Genomic DNA, 16988 nt, shown 5'->3' on the forward strand with positions numbered 1-16988 from the left:
TTAGATATTTTATCATATTTATGAAACCAATTTTAATCAAATTTTTTTATTTAGACCTCTCTGCAATTTACCCGCAATTCAACTGCTGTTTACCCGCTATTTACCTACGACTCAACTGCAATTTACCAGCCAGTAAAAAAAAAAAAAAAAACGGTTTTTTTTTAAGACCAACTCAATTATATTTATAATTTTTATTTTTTTGTATTTAATATTAGTTTTTATCAAGTTTTTTTTCAGCAATGATTTTTTAGAATGGCACTGATGGATCACACCTACGTCATCCCCGCAAATCAAGAAGAAGTTGGTGTCCCAAACATCCACCTTCTGGATCACACCTACGTCCAACAATTGCCTGTGGTTCAGATTCAAGCACAACAAGAAGAAAATGGAGAAGAAGCACAAGCACAAGACAAAGAAGTGGAAGAAGCACCAGCGCAAGATGAAGAGGAAGAAGAAGCACCAGCACAAAATGAATATGAAGAAGAAGCTGCACCAAGGGACATATAGGATAATTCCCGGCATTCGACTCAACTCGAAATTTTATGTGGACAATTTTGGATATAAATATTATCAAAAAAAAGTACTCATCAATCGAATAACTTGATATGTGAGCTAGAAAAAAAAGTCAACCGTCGTATATGTCATGGTACAGCATCCATCAGTAGAAATGAGATGGACAACCACATCTTGATTGTAAACCCACACAATCATGAGCCCGGAGACATTGATTTAAATGTACCATTCCTGAGGAATGCTCTCGGTGAGAGAGCTGTTGATCGGACTATCACAACTCAATCAATTCGACGTCTATATAATAGCGAAATAATTAGGTAAGTTAGTTGACTTAAATATAGGGGTAAAATACAAATATATACATTTTGCTAATTATATGATAATTTTTTTTATACTTTTGGCAGGCATCCCGAAGCTGCCATTCGCTATACATTCCTCCAATCACAATCAAGGGCAAAAGGGACGAGACAGTCAAGGCGCCCACGGTTACCTAAGGACATGCACGACCTTTCAGAAATGTTGAAAGACCCCCGGAATGCAAATTATGCTTCCACATTTCAAATTCCTGCAACTGCATTTTTCAATCAAGAATTGATTGTAAATGGAGTAAGTATTGGAATTATTTTTGCAAATATTTCTGCAATTGAAAGGTATCGTGAACAGTTGGCTACAGTAGAGATGGTTGGAATAGACGGTACATATAAGACGCGTCCTCAAGTGTCAGGAGACTTGCGATATTTCTTGACATTTCAAATACTCTACAAAAGTGTAGTAAGCAATTTCTTCAGTGATATTCGTTATTACTGTTGTCAGCAATATAATGGTCTAAATATTTTTTTCTTTTACAATTTAGGCATTTCCAATGGTCTATGTCCTTTTGGGAAGTGAGACAGAAGATATATACTCTGCGTTATTCGCCGTGATACGCAATATTCTACCATTAAATTATGATAGAATACTGTTTGTTACTGATTATGAGCGTGACTTGACAACTCGATTTTTTTTTTATTCCCCTAGAAACATTAGTTATATAATTCAAGTTAGATATTTTGAAGCGAATTTTTATTTCCCTTCAACTTCGAGTTATCCCGATTCGACTGTATATAATAAATAAATAAATAAACCGGACTTGAATATGATACTTTAATATGATACAAAACTTTTATTTTTAGTTTTCTATCACGGTAGTCAGAATGCCACGGATAATTACTAAGTATTAAATATTACTATAACTATTAAGTATTAATCAAATTTTTTTATTTAGACCTCTCTGCAATTTACCCGCAATTCAACTGCTGTTTACCCGCTATTTACCTACGACTCAACTGCAATTTACCAGCCAGTAAAAAAAAAAAAAAAACGGTTTTTTTTTAAGACCAACTCAATTATATTTATAATTTTTATTTTTTTGTATTTAATATTAGTTTTTATCAAGTTTTTTTTCAGCAATGATTTTTTAGAATGGCACTGATGGATCACACCTACGTCATCCCCGCAAATCAAGAAGAAGTTGGTGTCCCAAACATCCACCTTCTGGATCACACCTACGTCCAACAATTGCCTGTGGTTCAGATTCAAGCACAACAAGAAGAAAATGGAGAAGAAGCACAAGCACAAGACAAAGAAGTGGAAGAAGCACCAGCGCAAGATGAAGAGGAAGAAGAAGCACCAGCACAAAATGAATATGAAGAAGAAGCTGCACCAAGGGACATATAGGATAATTCCCGGCATTCGACTCAACTCGAAATTTTATGTGGACAATTTTGGATATAAATATTATCAAAAAAAAGTACTCATCAATCGAATAACTTTGATATGTGAGCTAGAAAAAAAAGTCAACCGTCGTATATGTCATGGTACAGCATCCATCAGTAGAAATGAGATGGACAACCACATCTTGATTGTAAACCCACACAATCATGAGCCCGGAGACATTGATTTAAATGTACCATTCCTGAGGAATGCTCTCGGTGAGAGAGCTGTTGATCGGACTATCACAACTCAATCAATTCGACGTCTATATAATAGCGAAATAATTAGGTAAGTTAGTTGACTTAATTATAGGGGTAAAATACAAATATATACATTTTGCTAATTATATGATAATTTTTTTTTATTCTTTTGGCAGGCATCCCGAAGCTGCCATTCGCTATACATTCCTCCAATCACAATCAAGGGCAAAAGGGACGAGACAGTCAAGGCGCCCACGGTTACCTCAGGACATGCACGACCTTTCAGAAATGTTGAAAGACCCCCGGAATGCAAATTATGCTTCCACATTTCAAATTCCTGCAACTGCATTTTTCAACCAAGAATTGATTGTAAATGGAGTAAGTGTTGGAATTATTTTTGCAAATATTTCTGCAATTGAAAGGTATCGTGAACAGTTGGCTACAGTAGAGATGGTTGGAATAGACGGTACATATAAGACGCGTCCTCAAGTGTCAGGAGACTTGCGATATTTCTTGACATTTCAAATACTCTACAAAAGTGTAGTAAGCAATTTCTTCAGTGATATTCGTTATTACTGTTGTAAGCAATATAATGGTCTAAATATTTTTTTCTTTTACAATTTAGGCATTTCCAATGGTCTATGTCCTTTTGGGAAGTGAGACAGAAGATATATACTCTGCGTTATTCGCCGTGATACGCAATATTCTACCATTAAATTATGATAGAATACTGTTTGTTACTGATTATGAGCGTGACTTGACAACTCGATTTTTTTTTTATTCCCCTAGAAACATTAGTTATATAATTCAAGTTAGATATTTTGAAGCGAATTTTTATTTCCCTTCAACTTCGAGTTATCCCGATTCGACTGTATATAATAAATAAATAAATAAACCGGACTTGAATATGATACTTTAATATGATACAAAACTTTTATTTTTAGTTTTCTATCACGGTAGTCAGAATGCCACGGATAATTACTAAGTATTAAATATTACTATAACTATTAAGTATTAATCAAATTTTTTTATTTAGACCTCTCTGCAATTTACCCGCAATTCAACTGCTGTTTACCCGCTATTTACCTACGACTCAACTGCAATTTACCAGCCAGTAAAAAAAAAAAAAAACGGTTTTTTTTTAAGACCAACTCAATTATATTTATAATTTTTATTTTTTTGTATTTAATATTAGTTTTTATCAAGTTTTTTTTCAGCAATGATTTTTTAGAATGGCACTGATGGATCACACCTACGTCATCCCCGCAAATCAAGAAGAAGTTGGTGTCCCAAACATCCACCTTCTGGATCACACCTACGTCCAACAATTGCCTGTGGTTCAGATTCAAGCACAACAAGAAGAAAATGGAGAAGAAGCACAAGCACAAGACAAAGAAGTGGAAGAAGCACCAGCGCAAGATGAAGAGGAAGAAGAAGCACCAGCACAAAATGAATATGAAGAAGAAGCTGCACCAAGGGACATATAGGATAATTCCCGGCATTCGACTCAACTCGAAATTTTATGTGGACAATTTTGGATATAAATATTATCAAAAAAAAGTACTCATCAATCGAATAACTTTGATATGTGAGCTAGAAAAAAAAGTCAACCGTCGTATATGTCATGGTACAGCATCCATCAGTAGAAATGAGATGGACAACCACATCTTGATTGTAAACCCACACAATCATGAGCCCGGAGACATTGATTTAAATGTACCATTCCTGAGGAATGCTCTCGGTGAGAGAGCTGTTGATCGGACTATCACAACTCAATCAATTCGACGTCTATATAATAGCGAAATAATTAGGTAAGTTAGTTGACTTAATTATAGGGGTAAAATACAAATATATACATTTTGCTAATTATATGATAATTTTTTTTATACTTTTGGCAGGCATCCCGAAGCTGCCATTCGCTATACATTCCTCCAATCACAATCAAGGGCAAAAGGGACGAGACAGTCAAGGCGCCCACGGTTACCTCAGGACATGCACGACCTTTCAGAAATGTTGAAAGACCCCCGGAATGCAAATTATGCTTCCACATTTCAAATTCCTGCAACTGCATTTTTCAACCAAGAATTGATTGTAAATGGAGTAAGTGTTGGAATTATTTTTGCAAATATTTCTGCAATTGAAAGGTATCGTGAACAGTTGGCTACAGTAGAGATGGTTGGAATAGACGGTACATATAAGACGCGTCCTCAAGTGTCAGGAGACTTGCGATATTTCTTGACATTTCAAATACTCTACAAAAGTGTAGTAAGCAATTTCTTCAGTGATATTCGTTATTACTGTTGTAAGCAATATAATGGTCTAAATATTTTTTTCTTTTACAATTTAGGCATTTCCAATGGTCTATGTCCTTTTGGGAAGTGAGACAGAAGATATATACTCTGCGTTATTCGCCGTGATACGCAATATTCTACCATTAAATTATGATAGAATACTGTTTGTTACTGATTATGAGCGTGACTTGACAAATCGATTTTTTTTTTATTCCCCTAGAAACATTAGTTATATAATTCAAGTTAGATATTTTGAAGCGAATTTTTATTTCCCTTCAACTTCGAGTTATCCCGATTCGACTGTATATAATAAATAAATAAATAAACCGGACTTGAATATGATACTTTAATATGATACAAAACTTTTATTTTTAGTTTTCTATCACGGTAGTCAGAATGCCACGGATAATTACTAAGTATTAAATATTACTATAACTATTAAGTATTAATCAAATTTTTTTATTTAGACCTCTCTGCAATTTACCCGCAATTCAACTGCTGTTTACCCGCTATTTACCTACGACTCAACTGCAATTTACCAGCCAGTAAAAAAAAAAAAAAAACGGTTTTTTTTAAGACCAACTCAATTATATTTATAATTTTTATTTTTTTGTATTTAATATTAGTTTTTATCAAGTTTTTTTTCAGCAATGATTTTTTAGAATGGCACTGATGGATCACACCTACGTCATCCCCGCAAATCAAGAAGAAGTTGGTGTCCCAAACATCCACCTTCTGGATCACACCTACGTCCAACAATTGCCTGTGGTTCAGATTCAAGCACAACAAGAAGAAAATGGAGAAGAAGCACAAGCACAAGACAAAGAAGTGGAAGAAGCACCAGCGCAAGATGAAGAGGAAGAAGAAGCACCAGCACAAAATGAATATGAAGAAGAAGCTGCACCAAGGGACATATAGGATAATTCCCGGCATTCGACTCAACTCGAAATTTTATGTGGACAATTTTGGATATAAATATTATCAAAAAAAAGTACTCATCAATCGAATAACTTTGATATGTGAGCTAGAAAAAAAAGTCAACCGTCGTATATGTCATGGTACAGCATCCATCAGTAGAAATGAGATGGACAACCACATCTTGATTGTAAACCCACACAATCATGAGCCCGGAGACATTGATTTAAATGTACCATTCCTGAGGAATGCTCTCGGTGAGAGAGCTGTTGATCGGACTATCACAACTCAATCAATTCGACGTCTATATAATAGCGAAATAATTAGGTAAGTTAGTTGACTTAATTATAGGGGTAAAATACAAATATATACATTTTGCTAATTATATGATAATTTTTTTTATACTTTTGGCAGGCATCCCGAAGCTGCCATTCGCTATACATTCCTCCAATCACAATCAAGGGCAAAAGGGACGAGACAGTCAAGGCGCCCACGGTTACCTCAGGACATGCACGACCTTTCAGAAATGTTGAAAGACCCCCGGAATGCAAATTATGCTTCCACATTTCAAATTCCTGCAACTGCATTTTTCAACCAAGAATTGATTGTAAATGGAGTAAGTGTTGGAATTATTTTTGCAAATATTTCTGCAATTGAAAGGTATCGTGAACAGTTGGCTACAGTAGAGATGGTTGGAATAGACGGTACATATAAGACGCGTCCTCAAGTGTCAGGAGACTTGCGATATTTCTTGACATTTCAAATACTCTACAAAAGTGTAGTAAGCAATTTCTTCAGTGATATTCGTTATTACTGTTGTAAGCAATATAATGGTCTAAATATTTTTTTCTTTTACAATTTAGGCATTTCCAATGGTCTATGTCCTTTTGGGAAGTGAGACAGAAGATATATACTCTGCGTTATTCGCCGTGATACGCAATATTCTACCATTAAATTATGATAGAATACTGTTTGTTACTGATTATGAGCGTGACTTGACAACTCGATTTTTTTTTTATTCCCCTAGAAACATTAGTTATATAATTCAAGTTAGATATTTTGAAGCGAATTTTTATTTCCCTTCAACTTCGAGTTATCCCGATTCGACTGTATATAATAAATAAATAAATAAACCGGACTTGAATATGATACTTTAATATGATACAAAACTTTTATTTTTAGTTTTCTATCACGGTAGTCAGAATGCCACGGATAATTACTAAGTATTAAATATTACTATAACTATTAAGTATTAATCAAATTTTTTTATTTAGACCTCTCTGCAATTTACCCGCAATTCAACTGCTGTTTACCCGCTATTTACCTACGACTCAACTGCAATTTACCAGCCAGTAAAAAAAAAAAAAAAACGGTTTTTTTTAAGACCAACTCAATTATATTTATAATTTTTATTTTTTTGTATTTAATATTAGTTTTTATCAAGTTTTTTTTCAGCAATGATTTTTTAGAATGGCACTGATGGATCACACCTACGTCATCCCCGCAAATCAAGAAGAAGTTGGTGTCCCAAACATCCACCTTCTGGATCACACCTACGTCCAACAATTGCCTGTGGTTCAGATTCAAGCACAACAAGAAGAAAATGGAGAAGAAGCACAAGCACAAGACAAAGAAGTGGAAGAAGCACCAGCGCAAGATGAAGAGGAAGAAGAAGCACCAGCACAAAATGAATATGAAGAAGAAGCTGCACCAAGGGACATATAGGATAATTCCCGGCATTCGACTCAACTCGAAATTTTATGTGGACAATTTTGGATATAAATATTATCAAAAAAAAGTACTCATCAATCGAATAACTTTGATATGTGAGCTAGAAAAAAAAGTCAACCGTCGTATATGTCATGGTACAGCATCCATCAGTAGAAATGAGATGGACAACCACATCTTGATTGTAAACCCACACAATCATGAGCCCGGAGACATTGATTTAAATGTACCATTCCTGAGGAATGCTCTCGGTGAGAGAGCTGTTGATCGGACTATCACAACTCAATCAATTCGACGTCTATATAATAGCGAAATAATTAGGTAAGTTAGTTGACTTAATTATAGGGGTAAAATACAAATATATACATTTTGCTAATTATATGATAATTTTTTTTATACTTTTGGCAGGCATCCCGAAGCTGCCATTCGCTATACATTCCTCCAATCACAATCAAGGGCAAAAGGGACGAGACAGTCAAGGCGCCCACGGTTACCTCAGGACATGCACGACCTTTCAGAAATGTTGAAAGACCCCCGGAATGCAAATTATGCTTCCACATTTCAAATTCCTGCAACTGCATTTTTCAACCAAGAATTGATTGTAAATGGAGTAAGTGTTGGAATTATTTTTGCAAATATTTCTGCAATTGAAAGGTATCGTGAACAGTTGGCTACAGTAGAGATGGTTGGAATAGACGGTACATATAAGACGCGTCCTCAAGTGTCAGGAGACTTGCGATATTTCTTGACATTTCAAATACTCTACAAAAGTGTAGTAAGCAATTTCTTCAGTGATATTCGTTATTACTGTTGTAAGCAATATAATGGTCTAAATATTTTTTTCTTTTACAATTTAGGCATTTCCAATGGTCTATGTCCTTTTGGGAAGTGAGACAGAAGATATATACTCTGCGTTATTCGCCGTGATACGCAATATTCTACCATTAAATTATGATAGAATACTGTTTGTTACTGATTATGAGCGTGACTTGACAACTCGATTTTTTTTTTATTCCCCTAGAAACATTAGTTATATAATTCAAGTTAGATATTTTGAAGCGAATTTTTATTTCCCTTCAACTTCGAGTTATCCCGATTCGACTGTATATAATAAATAAATAAATAAACCGGACTTGAATATGATACTTTAATATGATACAAAACTTTTATTTTTAGTTTTCTATCACGGTAGTCAGAATGCCACGGATAATTACTAAGTATTAAATATTACTATAACTATTAAGTATTAATCAAATTTTTTTATTTAGACCTCTCTGCAATTTACCCGCAATTCAACTGCTGTTTACCCGCTATTTACCTACGACTCAACTGCAATTTACCAGCCAGTAAAAAAAAAAAAAAAACGGTTTTTTTTAAGACCAACTCAATTATATTTATAATTTTTATTTTTTTGTATTTAATATTAGTTTTTATCAAGTTTTTTTTCAGCAATGATTTTTTAGAATGGCACTGATGGATCACACCTACGTCATCCCCGCAAATCAAGAAGAAGTTGGTGTCCCAAACATCCACCTTCTGGATCACACCTACGTCCAACAATTGCCTGTGGTTCAGATTCAAGCACAACAAGAAGAAAATGGAGAAGAAGCACAAGCACAAGACAAAGAAGTGGAAGAAGCACCAGCGCAAGATGAAGAGGAAGAAGAAGCACCAGCACAAAATGAATATGAAGAAGAAGCTGCACCAAGGGACATATAGGATAATTCCCGGCATTCGACTCAACTCGAAATTTTATGTGGACAATTTTGGATATAAATATTATCAAAAAAAAGTACTCATCAATCGAATAACTTGATATGTGAGCTAGAAAAAAAAGTCAACCGTCGTATATGTCATGGTACAGCATCCATCAGTAGAAATGAGATGGACAACCACATCTTGATTGTAAACCCACACAATCATGAGCCCGGAGACATTGATTTAAATGTACCATTCCTGAGGAATGCTCTCGGTGAGAGAGCTGTTGATCGGACTATCACAACTCAATCAATTCGACGTCTATATAATAGCGAAATAATTAGGTAAGTTAGTTGACTTAAATATAGGGGTAAAATACAAATATATACATTTTGCTAATTATATGATAATTTTTTTTATACTTTTGGCAGGCATCCCGAAGCTGCCATTCGCTATACATTCCTCCAATCACAATCAAGGGCAAAAGGGACGAGACAGTCAAGGCGCCCACGGTTACCTAAGGACATGCACGACCTTTCAGAAATGTTGAAAGACCCCCGGAATGCAAATTATGCTTCCACATTTCAAATTCCTGCAACTGCATTTTTCAATCAAGAATTGATTGTAAATGGAGTAAGTATTGGAATTATTTTTGCAAATATTTCTGCAATTGAAAGGTATCGTGAACAGTTGGCTACAGTAGAGATGGTTGGAATAGACGGTACATATAAGACGCGTCCTCAAGTGTCAGGAGACTTGCGATATTTCTTGACATTTCAAATACTCTACAAAAGTGTAGTAAGCAATTTCTTCAGTGATATTCGTTATTACTGTTGTCAGCAATATAATGGTCTAAATATTTTTTTCTTTTACAATTTAGGCATTTCCAATGGTCTATGTCCTTTTGGGAAGTGAGACAGAAGATATATACTCTGCGTTATTCGCCGTGATACGCAATATTCTACCATTAAATTATGATAGAATACTGTTTGTTACTGATTATGAGCGTGACTTGACAACTCGATTTTTTTTTTATTCCCCTAGAAACATTAGTTATATAATTCAAGTTAGATATTTTGAAGCGAATTTTTATTTCCCTTCAACTTCGAGTTATCCCGATTCGACTGTATATAATAAATAAATAAATAAACCGGACTTGAATATGATACTTTAATATGATACAAAACTTTTATTTTTAGTTTTCTATCACGGTAGTCAGAATGCCACGGATAATTACTAAGTATTAAATATTACTATAACTATTAAGTATTAATCAAATTTTTTTATTTAGACCTCTCTGCAATTTACCCGCAATTCAACTGCTGTTTACCCGCTATTTACCTACGACTCAACTGCAATTTACCAGCCAGTAAAAAAAAAAAAAAAAACGGTTTTTTTTAAGACCAACTCAATTATATTTATAATTTTTATTTTTTTGTATTTAATATTAGTTTTTATCAAGTTTTTTTTCAGCAATGATTTTTTAGAATGGCACTGATGGATCACACCTACGTCATCCCCGCAAATCAAGAAGAAGTTGGTGTCCCAAACATCCACCTTCTGGATCACACCTACGTCCAACAATTGCCTGTGGTTCAGATTCAAGCACAACAAGAAGAAAATGGAGAAGAAGCACAAGCAAAAGACAAAGAAGTGGAAGAAGCACCAGCGCAAGATGAAGAGGATGAAGAAGCACCAGCACAAAATGAATATGAAGAAGAAGCTGCACCAAGGGACATATAGGATAATTCCCGGCATTCGACTCAACTCGAAATTTTATGTGGACAATTTTGGATATAAATATTATCAAAAAAAAGTACTCATCAATCGAATAACTTGATATGTGAGCTAGAAAAAAAAGTCAACCGTCGTATATGTCATGGTACAGCATCCATCAGTAGAAATGAGATGGACAACCACATCTTGATTGTAAACCCACACAATCATGAGCCCGGAGACATTGATTTAAATGTACCATTCCTGAGGAATGCTCTCGGTGAGAGAGCTGTTGATCGGACTATCACAACTCAATCAATTCGACGTCTATATAATAGCGAAATAATTAGGTAAGTTAGTTGACTTAAATATAGGGGTAAAATACAAATATATACATTTTGCTAATTATATGATAATTTTTTTTATACTTTTGGCAGGCATCCCGAAGCTGCCATTCGCTATACATTCCTCCAATCACAATCAAGGGCAAAAGGGACGAGACAGTCAAGGCGCCCACGGTTACCTAAGGACATGCACGACCTTTCAGAAATGTTGAAAGACCCCCGGAATGCAAATTATGCTTCCACATTTCAAATTCCTGCAACTGCATTTTTCAATCAAGAATTGATTGTAAATGGAGTAAGTATTGGAATTATTTTTGCAAATATTTCTGCAATTGAAAGGTATCGTGAACAGTTGGCTACAGTAGAGATGGTTGGAATAGACGGTACATATAAGACGCGTCCTCAAGTGTCAGGAGACTTGCGATATTTCTTGACATTTCAAATACTCTACAAAAGTGTAGTAAGCAATTTCTTCAGTGATATTCGTTATTACTGTTGTCAGCAATATAATGGTCTAAATATTTTTTTCTTTTACAATTTAGGCATTTCCAATGGTCTATGTCCTTTTGGGAAGTGAGACAGAAGATATATACTCTGCGTTATTCGCCGTGATACGCAATATTCTACCATTAAATTATGATAGAATACTGTTTGTTACTGATTATGAGCGTGACTTGACAACTCGATTTTTTTTTTATTCCCCTAGAAACATTAGTTATATAATTCAAGTTAGATATTTTGAAGCGAATTTTTATTTCCCTTCAACTTCGAGTTATCCCGATTCGACTGTATATAATAAATAAATAAATAAACCGGACTTGAATATGATACTTTAATATGATACAAAACTTTTATTTTTAGTTTTCTATCACGGTAGTCAGAATGCCACGGATAATTACTAAGTATTAAATATTACTATAACTATTAAGTATTAATCAAATTTTTTTATTTAGACCTCTCTGCAATTTACCCGCAATTCAACTGCTGTTTACCCGCTATTTACCTACGACTCAACTGCAATTTACCAGCCAGTAAAAAAAAAAAAAAAACGGTTTTTTTTTAAGACCAACTCAATTATATTTATAATTTTTATTTTTTTGTATTTAATATTAGTTTTTATCAAGTTTTTTTTCAGCAATGATTTTTTAGAATGGCACTGATGGATCACACCTACGTCATCCCCGCAAATCAAGAAGAAGTTGGTGTCCCAAACATCCACCTTCTGGATCACACCTACGTCCAACAATTGCCTGTGGTTCAGATTCAAGCACAACAAGAAGAAAATGGAGAAGAAGCACAAGCACATGATGAAGAAGCACAAGCACAAGACGAAGATGTGGAAGAAGCACCAGCGCAAGATGAAGAGGAAGAAGAAGCACCAGCACAAAATGAATATGAAGAAGAAGCTGCACCAAGGGACATATAGGATAATTCCCGGCATTCGACTCAACTCGAAATTTTATGTGGACAATTTTGGATATAAATATTATCAAAAAAAAGTACTCATCAATCGAATAACTTTGATATGTGAGCTAGAAAAAAAAGTCAACCGTCGTATATGTCATGGTACAGCATCCATCAGTAGAAATGAGATGGACAACCACATCTTGATTGTAAACCCACACAATCATGAGCCCGGAGACATTGATTTAAATGTACCATTCCTGAGGAATGCTCTCGGTGAGAGAGCTGTTGATCGGACTATCACAACTCAATCAATTCGACGTCTATATAATAGCGAAATAATTAGGTAAGTTAGTTGACTTAATTATAGGGGTAAAATACAAATATATACATTTTGCTAATTATATGATAATTTTTTTTATACTTTTGGCAGGCATCCCGAAGCTGCCATTCGCTATACATTCCTCCAATCACAATCAAGGGCAAAAGGGACGAGACAGTCAAGGCGCCCACGGTTACCTCAGGACATGCACGACCTTTCAGAAATGTTGAAAGACCCCCGGAATGCAAATTATGCTTCCACATTTCAAATTCCTGCAACTGCATTTTTCAACCAAGAATTGATTGTAAATGGAGTAAGTGTTGGAATTATTTTTGCAAATATTTCTGCAATTGAAAGGTATCGTGAACAGTTGGCTACAGTAGAGATGGTTGGAATAGACGGTACATATAAGACGCGTCCTCAAGTGTCAGGAGACTTGCGATATTTCTTGACATTTCAAATACTCTACAAAAGTGTAGTAAGCAATTTCTTCAGTGATATTCGTTATTACTGTTGTAAGCAATATAATGGTCTTTTTTTTTTTTTCTTTTACAATTTAGGCATTTCCAATGGTCTATGTCCTTTTGGGAAGTGAGACAGAAGATATATACTCTGCGTTATTCGCCGTGATACGCAATATTCTATCATTAAATTATGATAGAATACTGTTTGTTACTGATTATGAGCGTGACTTGACAACTCGATTTTTTTTTTATTCCCCTAGAAACATTAGTTATATAATTCAAGTTAGATATTTTGAAGCGAATTTTTATTTCCCTTCAACTTCGAGTTATCCCGATTCGACTGTATATAATAAATAAATAAATAAACCGGACTTGAATATGATACTTTAATATGATACAAAACTTTTATTTTTAGTTTTCTATCACGGTAGTCAGAATGCCACGGATAATTACTAAGTATTAAATATTACTATAACTATTAAGTATTAATCAAATTTTTTTATTTAGACCTCTCTGCAATTTACCCGCAATTCAACTGCTGTTTACCCGCTATTTACCTACGACTCAACTGCAATTTACCAGCCAGTAAAAAAAAAAAAAAAAAACGGTTTTTTTTTAAGACCAACTCAATTATATTTATAATTTTTATTTTTTTGTATTTAATATTAGTTTTTATCAAGTTTTTTTTCAGCAATGATTTTTTAGAATGGCACTGATGGATCACACCTACGTCATCCCCGCAAATCAAGAAGAAGTTGGTGTCCCAAACATCCACCTTCTGGATCACACCTACGTCAAACAATTGCCTGTGGTTCAGATTCAAGCACAACAAGAAGAAAATGGAGAAGAAGCACAAGCACAAGATGAAGAAGCACAAGCACAAGACGAAGATGTGGAAGAAGCACCAGCGCAAGATGAAGAGGAAGAAGAAGCACCAGCACAAAATGAATATGAAGAAGAAGCTGCACCAAGGGACATATAGGATAATTCCCGGCATTCGACTCAACTCGAAATTTTATGTGGACAATTTTGGATATAAATATTATCAAAAAAAAGTACTCATCAATCGAATAACTTTGATATGTGAGCTAGAAAAAAAAGTCAACCGTCGTATATGTCATGGTACAGCATCCATCAGTAGAAATGAGATGGACAACCACATCTTGATTGTAAACCCACACAATCATGAGCCCGGAGACATTGATTTAAATGTACCATTCCTGAGGAATGCTCTCGGTGAGAGAGCTGTTGATCGGACTATCACAACTCAATCAATTCGACGTCTATATAATAGCGAAATAATTAGGTAAGTTAGTTGACTTAATTATAGGGGTAAAATACAAATATATACATTTTGCTAATTATATGATAATTTTTTTTATACTTTTGGCAGGCATCCCGAAGCTGCCATTCGCTATACATTCCTCCAATCACAATCAAGGGCAAAAGGGACGAGACAGTCAAGGCGCCCACGGTTACCTCAGGACATGCACGACCTTTCAGAAATGTTGAAAGACCCCCGGAATGCAAATTATGCTTCCACATTTCAAATTCCTGCAACTGCATTTTTCAACCAAGAATTGATTGTAAATGGAGTAAGTGTTGGAATTATTTTTGCAAATATTTCTGCAATTGAAAGGTATCGTGAACAGTTGGCTACAGTAGTGATGGTTGGAATAGACGGTACATATAAGACGCGTCCTCAAGTGTCAGGAGACTTGCGATATTTCTTGACATTTCAAATACTCTACAAAAGTGTAGTAAGCAATTTCTTCAGTGATTATTATATTCTACCATTAAATTATGATAGAATACTGTTTGTTACTGATTATGAGCGTGACTTGACAACTCGATTTTTTTTTTATTCCCCTAGAAACATTAGTTATATAATTCAAGTTAGATATTTTGAAGCGAATTTTTATTTCCCTTCAACTTCGAGTTATCCCGATTCGACTGTATATAATAAATAAATAAATAAACCGGACTTTTGTTAGTACATTCCCCCTCGATATGTGCTTCCCAGTTTTCTTTAAATTAATGTAATAAATTATTTTAGATGTATAATAATTTTATTCTGCCCACTGTAATAATTATGCAATATCCAACTGTGGCAGTCGGAGTACTGCTACAGCCGTTGTGGCTGCTGCCTTACTGGCCGCAGCAACAACCAGCAAAAAAACAATTAGTAAGTTAAATGATTTATTAAACTCTAACTTCAGTGAAAAAGTAGGACGTACCAACTTAGTTGAACTCGAATTTGTGCTTAAAGATTAATCGCGCTAAAAGCATATATTCAACAGAAACATACTGCTATCGATGATATGGTGCGCGATATGGAACTCCTGGGGCTCGTAGAACCAAGTACTACCACTGTAGGCCGGCCCCAGTAGTATTGGAAAAGAATAAAAGACGGATCTTTCCTTCCGCTTCTGTGTTGACTATAGATGGCTTAACGACTTGACGTGTCCAATGCGTACCCGATGCCGGAGTTAAAGACAATTATTAGGCAAATGTGAGGCACGAAAATGTTTGGTGTTTTTGATTTATGAAGCGAATACTGGCAAGTACCACCACGAAAATATACAGCTTTCGAATTACTATATTCAAAACAGCTAGATAAAAAGAAGAAGAAAATTGTACATTTTCAAAGAATTTTCACACTACTAAAATATATCGTAATCTGTGGAACAAAAGAGCGTCTTATACGATTAGATAAAGAAAAACCGATTGTTTTAACAAGTGACTCTTACAGATTAGTAAAGACTGTTATAATTTTAAAAATACTCACAAAAGTATCTATTCAAACTTACTTAAGCTAGAAAACTACATAAAAGCAAAAATAACCCAAATGGTAATTGGAGAATGTCAGTATTCCAGGAATATGTCAAATACAAACATTTTTTAACACACATATTATGTAGTATGTTATAATTTATGATTATCTTGGAAAACTTAAACAAATTTATTTGAGTAAAACAAAAAGTGCAATGATAAATGAACCAACAAATCTTAAAATTTTCCCAGTTTTACTTAATGCAACAACCTATAGGCTATAAGTAATGAAAAGACAAAATAAATATAATTACAATTAACTGAAATGAACTTATATTAACTTATTCATATTTATTATATTATTTTACATTGTGAATAATATATTCATGGTTCTTAAAAACCCCATAAAACAATTTTTAATTAAAACTAAATAACTACTATAACAACTATGTTTTTCGTTTAAATTAGTAATTTAAATTGTTAATCAAGTTAATTTTTCAAAAATTTCAATGAAATAACTTATTCATCTAGAAACATTTAATTCAATTCAAATAAATTAGTTAAAAAACTAATTATTTTCAATAAATTACATTGTAGACACTCAATACATATTCCATATCAAAAGTATTTGTGCATAGTAAAAAATGACTAAATATATTCAAAAAATTTGAAACATATTCAAAAGCTCAACATTTATAAACTCATTACGATTTAACGATTCGATGTAATTATAACACCTATTTTACTTTTGTCTATAAGGCGGATTTCTATGCAATTGCATATTTTTGGATTTTTGCCAGTAATCCTTACAAATCATAGTAGTTTGAAGTTACTGGCCAATTTTTTTCCAATATTGTTGTATATTTTTA

At 34.1% G+C, this 16988-nt stretch overlaps 2 protein-coding genes across 2 annotated transcripts; both read left to right on the forward strand.

The window, feature by feature from the left end:
- Window positions 1-204: 204 nt before the first annotated feature.
- Window positions 205-1726, forward strand: LOC132925059 (uncharacterized). Its single transcript, XM_060989486.1, is given in 5 exon segments — window positions 205-599; window positions 602-830; window positions 918-1284; window positions 1367-1493; window positions 1686-1726. Coding segments are annotated over 5 exon segments (978 nt in total). The 5' UTR covers window positions 205-385.
- Window positions 1727-8690: 6964 nt separating this feature from the next.
- On the forward strand, window positions 8691-10776 carry LOC132925060 (uncharacterized). Its single transcript, XM_060989487.1, is given in 4 exon segments — window positions 8691-9210; window positions 9213-9441; window positions 9529-9895; window positions 10585-10776. Coding segments are annotated over 4 exon segments (1002 nt in total). The 5' UTR covers window positions 8691-8996.
- The last annotated feature ends 6212 nt before the right edge of the window (window positions 10777-16988 follow it).

The sequence above is a fragment of the Rhopalosiphum padi genome, chromosome 3 (genome assembly GCF_020882245.1).
Source record: "Rhopalosiphum padi isolate XX-2018 chromosome 3, ASM2088224v1, whole genome shotgun sequence".
Taxonomy (NCBI): Eukaryota; Metazoa; Arthropoda; class Insecta; order Hemiptera; family Aphididae; genus Rhopalosiphum; species Rhopalosiphum padi.